Below are 12,258 nucleotides of genomic sequence, written 5' to 3'. Positions count from 1 at the left end.
GCCGCGCCGCTCCGCTCCGCGCACCATGCGGGCCGCGCCGCTCGCCGCGTCGTTGTGCGCCGCCCTCCTCCTGCTGCTGCTGCTCCTGCCGGCTCCGGGCGCCGCCGAGCGCCGCCGCCTGGCGTGCGCCACCTGCCGCGGCCTCGTGGAGCGCTTCAACCAGGTGCGTCCGGGCGCTGCGGGGCCCCGGCCGGCGCCTCGGCCGAGGGGAGATGCGGGCTCGGCGTGTGCGGCCTCTGCGGCCACGGCGGCACGAACCCTCCGGTATTTATCGTTAGTGCTGTAGGCGTCCTAAACCCGTTCAGTTCCCGAGGGTTTTTTGTTGTTGTTGATTCTTTTTATTTTAATGAGGTATAATTTATATTGGTAGCTCTGTAACTCTGGGCGCTTTAGTGGAATCTCCCTGCTGTGGTTTAGATACGACGACCTGTTACGTGGCTAACAGTGAGTACCAGCCTCAGCAGTGACATGAGAGAGCGGAGTAGGGACCAGTTCAACTGGCTTGCACAGCCCCTGAGAGAAAGGTTTAACCTACAGCTCCTCTATGTGTGTATGGGGGGATTTTTTTGTGTGTGGTTTTTTTTTTGTTGTTTTTTTTTTTTTTTTTTTACATGAAAGGAGCTTATCATTAAGTTTTTTCTTCATTATTCTTCATGAAAATTAAAGTATGTTGTAGTGGTATCTTTATCTTTTCTCACTTCTCATCAGTTGCTCTGTTCAATACAGTAACTGGATTAGCAGCTTCAGAGCCCTTCTGAAGTGAAGGCGCTTTTCTCAGTTTTTATTTAACTACTTCTGCTCTTAGATTTGCTTAGAATTAAACATTGTTCTACTTGTCTTTTGTTGCTTTCACTTGTCAGGGCCTGGCAGATACAGCCAAGAAGAACTTTGGTGGCGGAAACACTGCTTGGGAAGAGAAGACCCTATCAAAGTATGAATCCAGGTAAGCTGCCTAGGTGCTGTTGGAACTGAAAGATTGAAATTCCTTATTAATAATTTGGCTTATTTCTAATAGCAGTGAAAGCTAATTTTGGCTATAGTTGTGTGGTGGTGGTTTATTTGCATGTTGGCTTGCCTTTTTAAAGCTATCTTAAGTCCTCAAATAAAGATATTTACATTATAATTAAGATATTATAAAAGTTGTAGATTTAGCCATGGAGTGTTGCCGTAGCTGTAAATTAGTAACTGCTGGCTAAAGCCTGCACACTCCTTTGATGTCAAACAGATAATTCTAAAAGGTGCATTTTTTTTTTCTGTAGTATTTAGTATATGTGTTTGATTACTAAGTGATCTGGTACAAATTTTTCCCAAGTTTCAGATCAAGTTTTTAATCTTAGTTTGATCACCAAGATACAAGTGTGCAAATCCTAGACTTCGTTTACTGCCAGCTTGATGGTCTTGTATTGCTAATACCTGAAATTTATTGTTGAGTTTTTATTAAAAAAAAAAAAAACAAACAAAAAAACTGCACTTGAAACTTGCTGGGAACATGAAAATCTGATCTCTATTCTGTAAATCTAATAAATATAGGCAAGCTAGAGAGCTTTTTATAGTGCTTCTTCTAATCTTTTTAGTTGAAACTAGTTAACTATTTTTTATTCCTGTATTTGCTTTGTCTTGGAACTATTTCAGAACACACCATCAACTGATAAAGTAGTCTAGACTGACGCTTAGCTTCTTCTATCGTATCTAGAATAATGTCACACACTGTTGTAAAATTGAACTAATGAATTTTTCACACACTCCCTCTCTTAGTGAAATCCGTCTAGTAGAGATCATAGAGAATCTGTGTGACAGCAGCAACTTTGAATGCAACAATATGGTAGAAGAACATGAAGAACAGATAGAGAAGTGGTGGTTCAAACTGTAAGTACACCTCTTAGTTTTCAGTAGAGGTCTGTGTGTGGAGAGATACCTAAGAGGTTTCACAGTTAGTATTAAGTCACATGTCTGATCAGTAAGTGAGCTGCTAATGTAGCACAGGGTTAGAAAACATATTTCAAAGTTCACTTCCTTCTCTTTACAATTGTGGCATACAGGTTGGTGGACAAGCCTGAAGAATCATTATGAGCTTAATTTGTACTTCACACTTCCAGTTAAATTTCTACTCTTGAGTGCAAGTACTGCCCAATAGCCGGAAGTGGGGAAAACATCCGAATATGTTCTAGATGACAAGAAAAGCTTGCTGAAGTGTATTGCTTACTCAAAATGATTAATATTTGTTCTTATATTTTAAGATTATTTGATCATTGAGTGAGTGCATGTGTGTGGTGTTTTTGAATTTGTTTTTATCTCAGGTTTCTGAAGATGAATTTTTCCTGTCTGTGGTAGGAATGGTTTAATTGGTTAAGTCATGCAGTGATGCAGATGTCTTGCCTTGGGGATCCTGCAGTGCTGCTTGGAGATCTGAAGTCTCCTCTATGGCTGCTTTTTCTGCTCTGCCCTACGCAGAGCTGGGTTGGCTAATTCTTTGTTATGCTTCAAGAGTTGCCCCAGGGATCAGGCTAACTTTTCAAGTGCTGTTGCACTCAATTGCACTTGCTTCTAAGCTTGAGCTGAACTCCCTTATTTTTTTTTTCCTGAAGTGCTGCACCAAAGTACCCAGTCTTGCTATCTTCTACCTCATCATATGCTATCTCCTACTGCCTTTCCAGTTAGCAGTATTGTGGCAAGCTAACATTGAAAAACTTAGGATTTTATTACTTGGATTCAAATATTTGCTCTCTTCTCTTGCTTTTAAACTATAGGGGAAAGATTGTTCTCTATTTTTTCTTCATAGTGAAAAGTTTCCACGTTAGAGGTTTGTAGTGCAGCAGCTACTGCTATCTGCCTTCTAAACTGTCCCATGTCTTCCCCTATATATGAGGGATTTTTTTTTAATGCAGGGATGGCGTTGTAGCACTAACTTTATTTTTTTGATTCCAAGTTAGATTTATTGTAAGCTTTCCTTACTTCCTTAGACTGCCAGCACTCTCTCACAGCCAGAATTCATTAGGATAAACTGCCATTATACCACTTAGTCATTGGATAGGGATTTTTACTAATATCTTTTGTCCCTAATGACTGCTACATAGCTCGTGTTGCTACTTGACTGTGCCCGTATTGAATGTACGTTAACATACAAATTAAAGCAAAAATGAACTATAAGGGCCCCAGTAAGGTCTGGTTCATTTACCTAAAACTTTTTTAATTTTGTAGAACTGAAAGAAATTGACTTTAAACTAGATAATTTAACCAAGTAGATCTAAAATTTCTGCACACTCATGGGTAAAATGTATGTTATTATTATCCTTTTTTGAAAGTTTGCCTGTTTGATAGATATTTGAGTGCAAATGATTAAATTAGCCTTCTGTCCTTTTACAGTCGCAGAAGGCCAAACTGCTATCTGATATTAAATTTCTAATCCTTCAGTAGACACTTCATTTTATTAAAGTTACTGGAATTTTACTCAGTGTTTATAGTATGGGACTTAGCCTTTTGAATTATGAGCAGTTGTCTTCATGGTTGCTTGCAAAGTAATACTGATACTGCTGTTAATTTGGAATGTATTCTTGTTACAGAGTAGCACATAACTTTTAACTTTCTAATATTAAAAAAATCTGAAATATTATTTGATAGTGTTGTGGTTTAAAAAAATAGTGTTGTGGTTTAAAAAAAGTAAACTTAAAAGTTGAGCTGAAGAACTTCTAGAAACTGGTTCATGATATAAGATTATTGGTTTTAGAAAAGAAAACATAACATTGGTGTCTGATCTGTTGTAATGTGTGATAAATGTCTTATATGATTCTTAATTCTTATTTGAGACTTATTTTTGCGTTGCACAAGTTCAGTTGTTCCAAACAAGTTATATTCTTTTAGATAAATGAATGTCTTTCATATACAGAAAGAAGAAATACCCTGATTTGTTTAAGTGGTTTTGCATAGAAACGATAGAAGTTTGCTGCCCTCCTGGAACATATGGACCAGATTGCCTTGGTAATATTTAATACAAAATCTGTGCTTTTTACTCGTTTGTCTCAATCTTTCTTCAAATATATAAAGCACAATACTTTGATACACTGACTGCAGCATAGTAAGCACTTTTCTGTTGCCTTGAACATCCTGCCTGAACAAAGTCTTCAAGGCATGAAAGAACATACAAAATCATCAAGTGTATTTCTATATCTGGAGTTTGTGTGATCTAATGATGTCCACATCTACACCTGAACTGTGCTTAAAGGATCTCTGACATCTGGGGATTAAAATCATCAAGTATGTTTCTATGTCTGGGGTCCATGTGATCTGATGATGGCCACATCTACACCTGAACCGTGCTTAAAGGATCTCTGACATCTGGGGATTAAATGACCTCTCAGAAGCTAGAACGTAAACAACAGTTCTTGACTGATTTCAAGAATAAAGTGACAAAAACGCTATTGTGGATTAAATGAACAAATCCAAAGTTAAAGATTAGGTAAACTCACAATGGGAGAAGTAGGTAGGAGTCAGCTGGAGAAAAGTAAAATTGAGTGAGAATGATGAAGGAGGCATTTCAGTCACTAGAGCTTATGTAACTTATACGTTTGTAAAATTTTGCTCCCTCTTATATTTAGCATTGTCCTCTTACATTAACAGTTGTTAAAAGTGAAGTGTTAATTCTCAACACTGATCTCAGTGATCACTGGTAGCCTTTGCAACTGCTGTGTGATCATTCTCAAAAATCCAGAATAAGTAAAGATACCAACTTCAGTTATAAAGCTAGGGAAAATAGATAAAAGTTTCAAATTCTGATTTTTACCCAAGATGAAGTTTACAATTTGACTTTCCTGGAGTTTATTTTGATATTTTTCTTATACTTTAATATGTTAGTGAGAATTCTTTGTTGTGTGGTGTCTTTTTTTTTTTTCTCTCTTGCTTTCAAGTCTGTTCAAGCTTGGAAAGTCTATTTTAGTGTGAGAACTATTTTTCATATTTTACTCTGTGCAAGGTAAGGGACTTGAGGTGATTGTGACTGAGAGTAGCAAGTTAGTTCCCTTAACATCTGATATTTAAAAAAGTGTTTTTGATCCTTTTTAGCTTGTCGTGGTGGGTCGGAAAGACCTTGCCATGGGAATGGCCACTGCGATGGTGATGGTACTAGAAGTGGAGATGGCTCTTGTAGCTGCAAAAAGGAATATACGGGAGAATTTTGTTTGGACTGTTCTGATGGTTACTTCAGTACCTTGAAAAATGAGACACATTCTGTTTGTACAGGTAACAAACTACTTCTGTTAATGCACTTAGACACTTGTCTTCAATCTTCACTTTTTCTGAACAAAAAGTGGAATGCTTATAAATGGGCAAATGGACAAAAATAGTTAAAGGAAAATGGTATTTGATTACTTGACTTGAACTGTAAGAACATAAGCTGTTGATGTGCAATATCAAGGATTTGGCAAGTCACCTTACAGCCCCCTACTGATTTGTATTAACAACCATAACTTTATCATTTTATCTTGGAGGGAATGGAGGTTGGTGTGTGTCGTTGGTGGGTGTGTTTTGTTTTGTTTTTTTGACAAAAAAAAAAAAAAAAAAAAGGAAAATCTTGAGCTGTAGTTGATCAGGAGTTAATGGAGTATTTTTAGAGCCATTTCTTTTTTTTTCTGGTTATATCTAATTGTAATAAATGGACTTGAAAATAGCTGTTCTGTAATGTAGACTATGTAGATTTCATTAAAGTACATGCAAATTTCACCAGATTTTAGGAATTATTTTTACCACTTCTTTTGAGGAATCAGTTTGAGTTGCTGCATTTTTTTTAATGTATTTAATAGGGCTATCAGTAGTGAAATCATCATTAAATCTAATAATGTTTTTCTCTACTTTTTTTATCTAGCTGTGCAATGATTCTTGTATATACACGCACACACAAATTTGCAATGAAAGGCTTGTTGCAATGAAAGGCTTGTCCTACCAGCTGAATTTCTGGTGTATTTCCCTTCATCTTAAGTTTAGTATCACTTCACATTTTGGTCTCATAGCTAGTAACAAATGAAGTAATCTCATTATTCATTAGGTGGTAGTGCATAGTCTACTATTTATAAGGTATTGCCCCATCACTGCAGTTGGGGTAAAGTTTTTCCTGAGATCTCTTCTCTCCAAGTATTTCAAATCTGGCCCCACCACATCTAATCAATAGAATTTTATGACACTAAATGGTGCACGCCTCAGTAATTGCAAGCTTTGATTTCATCACTTCAAACATCTTTCTGAAAAATAGCTTGCTATATGGTTCTTGGTTTGAGTGACTGGTGTTGGTAGGACGGAGCTGCGTTTTTGGAAACTATATTGCCATAAATTTGAGATCTACTCTTGTGAATGAGATTGAGACTAGTGTCATGGTTCCCAGGGAACCGTGAATAACCTTCTTGGAGAATTTATAAATGTAAACCCGTTTTGGAGACTTTCTTCATAGCCTTCTCTTTTCTCAGCCTGCCATGCTGCCTGTAAAACTTGTACTGGGTCAAGTAATAAGGACTGCCAAGATTGTAAAGAAGGCTGGATCAAAAATGAAGAAGCAGCTTGTGTGGGTGAGTAATCCTTGCTAGACTTTAAACAGGATTTGCAACAGCAGTGGCTTATAAGATTATATTGCATCAAATTTCACAGTATTTAGAATGTTCTATCATAAGATTAGATTTCTGCAATTTGTAGTTTTCTTAGCTGCTTCTACACGGCAGGGAAATATGAGTCAATTATAACTTCATCCTATCCCCCTCCCACTGCCCTAATCACCTGGTGATGATAATTGCTTTCAGCAAACTGACCTCTTCTTATGTTTGTAATTCAATAGATTATAGGTAATAGGAAGTGGGGTGTTTCTTGTAAGTTATGGTATTTATTTGAATATTAAGGAGTGGGATTTTTTTGTTGTTGGCTTTTTTAACTGCTTTCAAACTACCAAGTAATTTTTTTTTTTTTTTTAATTTATTTATTTATTTATTTTTAACTACCTACCTAATTGTTTTCATTGCTGAAAATATTCAGGCCTGGTAGGATTCAAGTTCAACCACAGTAGCTTTTGCATGTTACACCAGGAGAGATCAAGTGCTGGAAGAAGCACTTGTCCCATAACTTTATCTGAAACTTAAGGGAAACACTTAAGAGAAAACACCAACACTGAAAATACTCCCAGTGCAGGACTGTACTAAGGGAAGGAGAACACATTCCACTCATAAATTCTTTATCAAGTAGATGAAGTATCCAGTAGCACTGTTTAATTGGTCAAATTAAAACAATAAAAAATACTTTTTCTAGACCCTGCGTTAAAATATCTTAAAAGTTGCATGAATTAGCTTATTTTGTAAAATACTTTTAAGAATTAAGATTTAAATTACAGCTACTTATGATACCTGTTTAGGTAAAACTGTAAAAGACTCTTAGATTTTTAAGATATTCCAGTGTTCTATCATCTTTACAGCTCTTTTGCAAAATAATTACAGCAACTGATCATTGCAAAATAAGTACAGCAACAAGTTAAACTAATGGTACTATTATACCGTTTCCTTGATTTAACAAGACTAGCATATTTTAGCTACCTAGGTAGAACTGCTTTTCAGATTGTCTGATCCTAACCAAAACTTTACTTTCTCCAGTTTGGTCTTTAAATAAGAAACTAAACCATGTGTGTGCATTTGTGGGTGCTCGTTTGTGTTAAATATACTTTAGTAGTTCTATAGTGTAGTACTGTAGGATTTAACAAATAAAAAGCATTCCAGAACAGTAGCTGCCTGTTCATTTAAACAAAAAGCGACCCAAAAAAAAAAATGGAGGCAGATATTCTCGAAGCTTGAACAGTTTTGTTTGGATTTTGCCATTATAAAACAGCTTCCAGGCATCACAATTTTGTTTTTGTAAGTCCAAGCTGGACAAGTGAGTATATAAGCTACTAAGTTAGTTTTCTGTCCAGGATATCACATAACTGATCCTAATATCATTATATTGATTACCTCGGATGTAGTGTGGAGTTTACAGCTTTTGAGAGTTAGCTCTTACAGAATCTTGAAGCATAGCATTGAAATATGAATCCATCTATTAAGCATGTTATTAAGAAGCTGTTTTAGCTAACTTGTCACTAATTCTATTTCAGATATTGATGAGTGTGATGGTTCTCCTTGCAAAGATGATCAGTATTGTTTGAATACAGACGGATCCTTCTCGTGCAAAGGTTTCTTTCTAATCTTATTTTATTTTCTAGAATTGCATTCTAGAAAGAGAACAAATTTGCACTTTACTCACCTAAACACTTTTTTTGGAAAATATTTATACTTGCAAATATCTTAAGTAAAACTGGAGCAAGTTAAACCGCTGTAATGATCCTTTAATCATTTAATTATTTAACCATTATAATGATCTTTTAATTCATTGTATTGTTGTTTTGTTTGACAAAAGAACATCCTGCAGCAGAGTGGGATGTTTCTGTTTCTTTTTCTTGTTGGGAAGTGCAGCCTCTTCAGTATAATCTAGCCTTTCTGTCCTGAAAATGTAGATATTTTTGAAGAGTATAAATGTATCTAGCTTGCTGACAGATAAACTTCTTGCCTAATAAGTTTCAAAGGAGATTTATTTCTGCTTTTCAAAATGAAATAGATTGAGAAAAAAGATTAGCCTCTTTTTATGCCTTTAAAATGTAAGTTGGGATAACTCTACAGAAACACCTTGTACTAGGCATCTAGTGTAATGCTCTCTGGTAGAAATGGGGTAGAGGGAGACTTTAGTACCCTCAGGAAGGTAAAATGTCATTTCTGGTGTGGGTAGGCTGAGTGGCTTAAATATGAATACTTTTCTTAACCTGTGTTTTTGTATTTTTAATGCTTAAATTATTTTATCTTTAGCATGTGATGCTAGCTGTGTAGGTTGCACAGGGGAAGGTTCAGACAAGTGTAAGACCTGTGCATCTGGATTCATAAAGGAAGATGAAAAGTGTGCAGGTTGGTGGATTTAATAGTATGTTATAGAACACCATTTAACTTAAGTCCTTGCACAATCAAGCTGAGGAACTGTTAAATATTTTCACCTTAATGTTTGACTCTATGGAAGTACCACAAAAGTTGGTTTCAAAAAAATGAGTATCAGCAATGAAAGTTTTCTGTTATCCATCTTTATATAAGTTGATACACGTGACTAAGCTTAAAAGTGAAACACGTTTAAAAAAACAAAGTATTTTATAGCTGATTCAAGAAACAAATACATGGATTTCATTGTCAGTTACTTATTTCTTTAGAACTGAGGGTCTGTATCCAGTTCTGAAACAGCAATAAAGTGTATCAGTAGGGATTTTTTTCCATTTCTTATTTCGCTGATGTCCAAAATCAAAAGATATTTCAGTGTTATAGTTCACTATTAATAGTGAAAATGGAGCTGCCCTGCAGGAGAAGAGCAGAAGGTACTGAGGATAAGTACCTTCTCACTGATTAAGTTAGTGCAGTATTTACAGGTTCCCTTCCCTTTAGTTGTACTTTGATGGCATCAAAAGAGTATCACCATGGGAAATCTTTGGTAGTTTGAGAGGAATGAAATTACCTAATCAATTCTCTTACATAAGGCCTACAAAGCATGTAAAATAATATTAACTCAATACATTAAACTTGGTCTGAAACAAGTTAATAACAACAGATTATTTTAACAGAAGTTAGGTCTGTTACAGCAATCTTTTCCTCCTCAATGTTTCTCCTAGGCAATTAGCTGCAGTGTTGTAAATACTTGGAGAGATCCTGTTTGTGTGATTGGATAGAATTGTGTTTATGTGGTGAGCAGAAATAACAAAGCAATAATGGTGGAATCTTTCTTTTCTCTCCTATTTCTAGATATAAATGAATGTACTCTTCCAGAAAAAGTATGCACTAGAGAGAATGAAGATTGTGTTAACACTAAAGGTAGTTACAAGTGTGTGTGTTCAGAAGGGTTTGAAGAGAAAGATGGAATGTGCATTCAAATCATAAAAACAGGCAAGTGACTTTTTTTTTTATCTTCAGATGTTTCAGGTCTTCTGTATCTACAGCCTAGAAGCATATTTCTCTAAAGATTTAGTCATCTCTAATGTGTCATGTCTAATATGTATAAGCAAAACATATAACTTTTCATATAGATAGTTTCTAGTTGTTTATAGTGGAGCACTCTTTGTTAGATAGTTAAAGTGAGCAAGCAGATGGTTGCTGTTGTAAAAGGAAGGTCCTCTTGTTTCTTGTTTTTTTTTTTTTTTTTCTCTACAATTAATTGTACTGCCTTATGGTTTTATCGGATTGTGTGACAAACTGACTTGATTTTGTGAAATTTCAGAAAACTAGAGTTTTCTGCTGGATAGATGAGCTGAATTTGTTTGTGATTGCAAAAGTAGCAGAGTTGGTATGAAGTAGATGGTAAGAGGGAGAAAGAAAACATATGTTCTAGTGGTAGGGAGCCACTTGTGTTGACTATGTCATGGGTTGTTCCTTCAGTCAAAAAGTTCAAATGTAATGTTAAATTTTACAGTTTGAACTCTGCTCTTGAAGGTATGAAACGATATGCACAGAATTATATTCAATACTATTTAGCTTCTGGGAAGAGGTAGGAAGAGTTGAAGTTGGGATGTGTGTGTTGGGTTTTTTTTTTTTTTTTTTTTTTTTTTTTTTTTTTTTTTCATTTCCTTGGGTTTTTTGTGTGTATGCTTTATTTATTTTTATTACAAATCAAAAGATAGCCTTTTTTGCAAAAGCAAACCTGTATGAGGATAAACACAAGGTAGACTTGATATTAAGATGTTTCTTAGTTCTTAGCTTGTTTTTTCTTAAGCTTCAGTCTTTTGCATCTCACAGTACTGTAGATATTTGTGCAGTACTATTTTTGTAAAGTTATTTAGTTCAGAATTTTTCTCTTGATACTCTGTTCTTATTCATTTTAAAATATAACTATATAGATTTTTCCTGTGGAGATACTCAGGAATTTTCAGGGAATTCATTACTGTGTGTTTGGATGTGTGTTCGTTTCTCCCTCCACTATGTAGGTTTCTTTGCCAAAAGAAAGGGTTTTTTTTACCAAAAATAAACAACAAACAAACAAAAACAAAAAAGCTATTTGCAAACTAATTTTACTTTCCCCTCCCCCACTAGATTCATGACATTAGTAGTATAATGCAGCTGTTCTGCTTCTTAAAGGCTGTTTTTTACATTTTCACTGAGCAGCTTGCTCTATAGGATAATTCTGAGTGAAGCTCAGGATAATTCTGAGTGAAGCTCAGGATAATTCTGAGTGAAGCTTACTTCTCATGTTCAAAAACTAGAATTTCTTCTGAACTTTTGATGTGGGAAGTAGGAACTTCATTGTGCATAGGTGGAAAATATGCTAAGAATAGAAATAGCTATGCTGGTTTCAGTTTCCACTACTAATATTACATTAGATTTGTTAAGTGTTTTGTTTGCATCTGATAGAGATTTTAAGCTCATATAGCTCTTCTGTATCTCTTTATCTTTGTCTAATCTTGATGGATATGCTGATCTAGACTTTTAATATTTCCTCAAGTCAAACACTTCCTCATGGTGTAATGAATACATATTCTTATTTGTATTCTAATTATGATATTTAATTTCACAGGAGAGGAAATAGAGACTGGAGCATCTGAGCATCCACCTGGTGGACATGATGACTTATGATCTGCATTCAGAATCAAGACATTCCTATCTACACTTAAATTATTGGACTTATAAGCTTTTCTAGCTGACATACTGTGGAACTGGTATAAATATACAGGTTACCATTAGGATTTTTTAATGATGAGAAACTGCTCTTTAAGCTTCATTTCCTTATTCTTAAATACCACTTTTTATACAGTTGTTTAAAAGCAGAACTCTTGATGGGTAAGTATAAAATTTGAATTAACATAATGTTGTACCCAGGAATTGTGTACAAGTTGCAGATTTCTCATTATAGTGCCTACTGGAAACTGTCATCTTTTTGGAAGGACTTATGTTGTGCTTCATAATTCCAGGAAAAAGAAAAAAGATCTCAAGTTTGGTGTTTCTTAGCATGAGAAGTATTTCTAAATCTGAAGTGAAGTTTTTAGAATTTGTCAAAGGGATTTTCTTTGGGTGGAGGGAAAAATGTTGTTCCCTAAAATGAAATAGAATGCCTGATATTGCATTCAATAAAAGTTTATTTTGTTTGAGTGTGTCTTTTTTTTTTTTTTTTTTTTTTTTTAAGATATTAATACTTTTGTTGTTGTATATATTTTTATTTGGGACAGAGAATGCTCTCTGGGATTTTTTT

At 35.2% G+C, this 12,258-nt stretch overlaps 1 protein-coding gene across 1 annotated transcript; it reads left to right on the top strand.

The window, feature by feature from the left end:
- The first annotated feature begins 25 nt into the window (after nucleotides 1–25).
- On the top strand, nucleotides 26–11,957 carry CRELD2 (cysteine rich with EGF like domains 2). Its single transcript, XM_026053834.1, has 10 exons — nucleotides 26–163; nucleotides 861–943; nucleotides 1,756–1,866; nucleotides 3,884–3,975; nucleotides 5,056–5,232; nucleotides 6,450–6,548; nucleotides 8,108–8,185; nucleotides 8,853–8,948; nucleotides 9,825–9,965; nucleotides 11,587–11,957. The coding sequence occupies exons 1-10, from the start codon at nucleotides 26–28 to the stop codon at nucleotides 11,643–11,645; spliced, it is 1,074 nt and encodes a 357-aa protein (XP_025909619.1). The 3' UTR covers nucleotides 11,646–11,957.
- The last annotated feature ends 301 nt before the right edge of the window (nucleotides 11,958–12,258 follow it).

Source organism: Nothoprocta perdicaria, unplaced genomic scaffold, assembly GCF_003342845.1.
Source record: "Nothoprocta perdicaria isolate Ctin4 unplaced genomic scaffold, notPer1 scaffold_119, whole genome shotgun sequence".
In the NCBI taxonomy this organism is placed as follows: domain Eukaryota; kingdom Metazoa; phylum Chordata; class Aves; order Tinamiformes; family Tinamidae; genus Nothoprocta; species Nothoprocta perdicaria.
This window is presented reverse-complemented; position numbering and strand designations above follow the sequence as displayed.

Excerpts from the sequence above, each read along its gene's own strand:
- CRELD2 (XM_026053834.1), top strand. The coding sequence starts at position 26 with ATGCGGGCCGCGCCGCTCGCCGCGTCGTTGTGCGCCGCCCTCCTCCTG. Across the intron at positions 5,233-6,449 it reads GACACATTCTGTTTGTACAG|CCTGCCATGCTGCCTGTAAA; the intron begins GTAACAAACTAC and ends CTCTTTTCTCAG. Across the intron at positions 8,949-9,824 it reads GGAAGATGAAAAGTGTGCAG|ATATAAATGAATGTACTCTT; the intron begins GTTGGTGGATTT and ends TCCTATTTCTAG.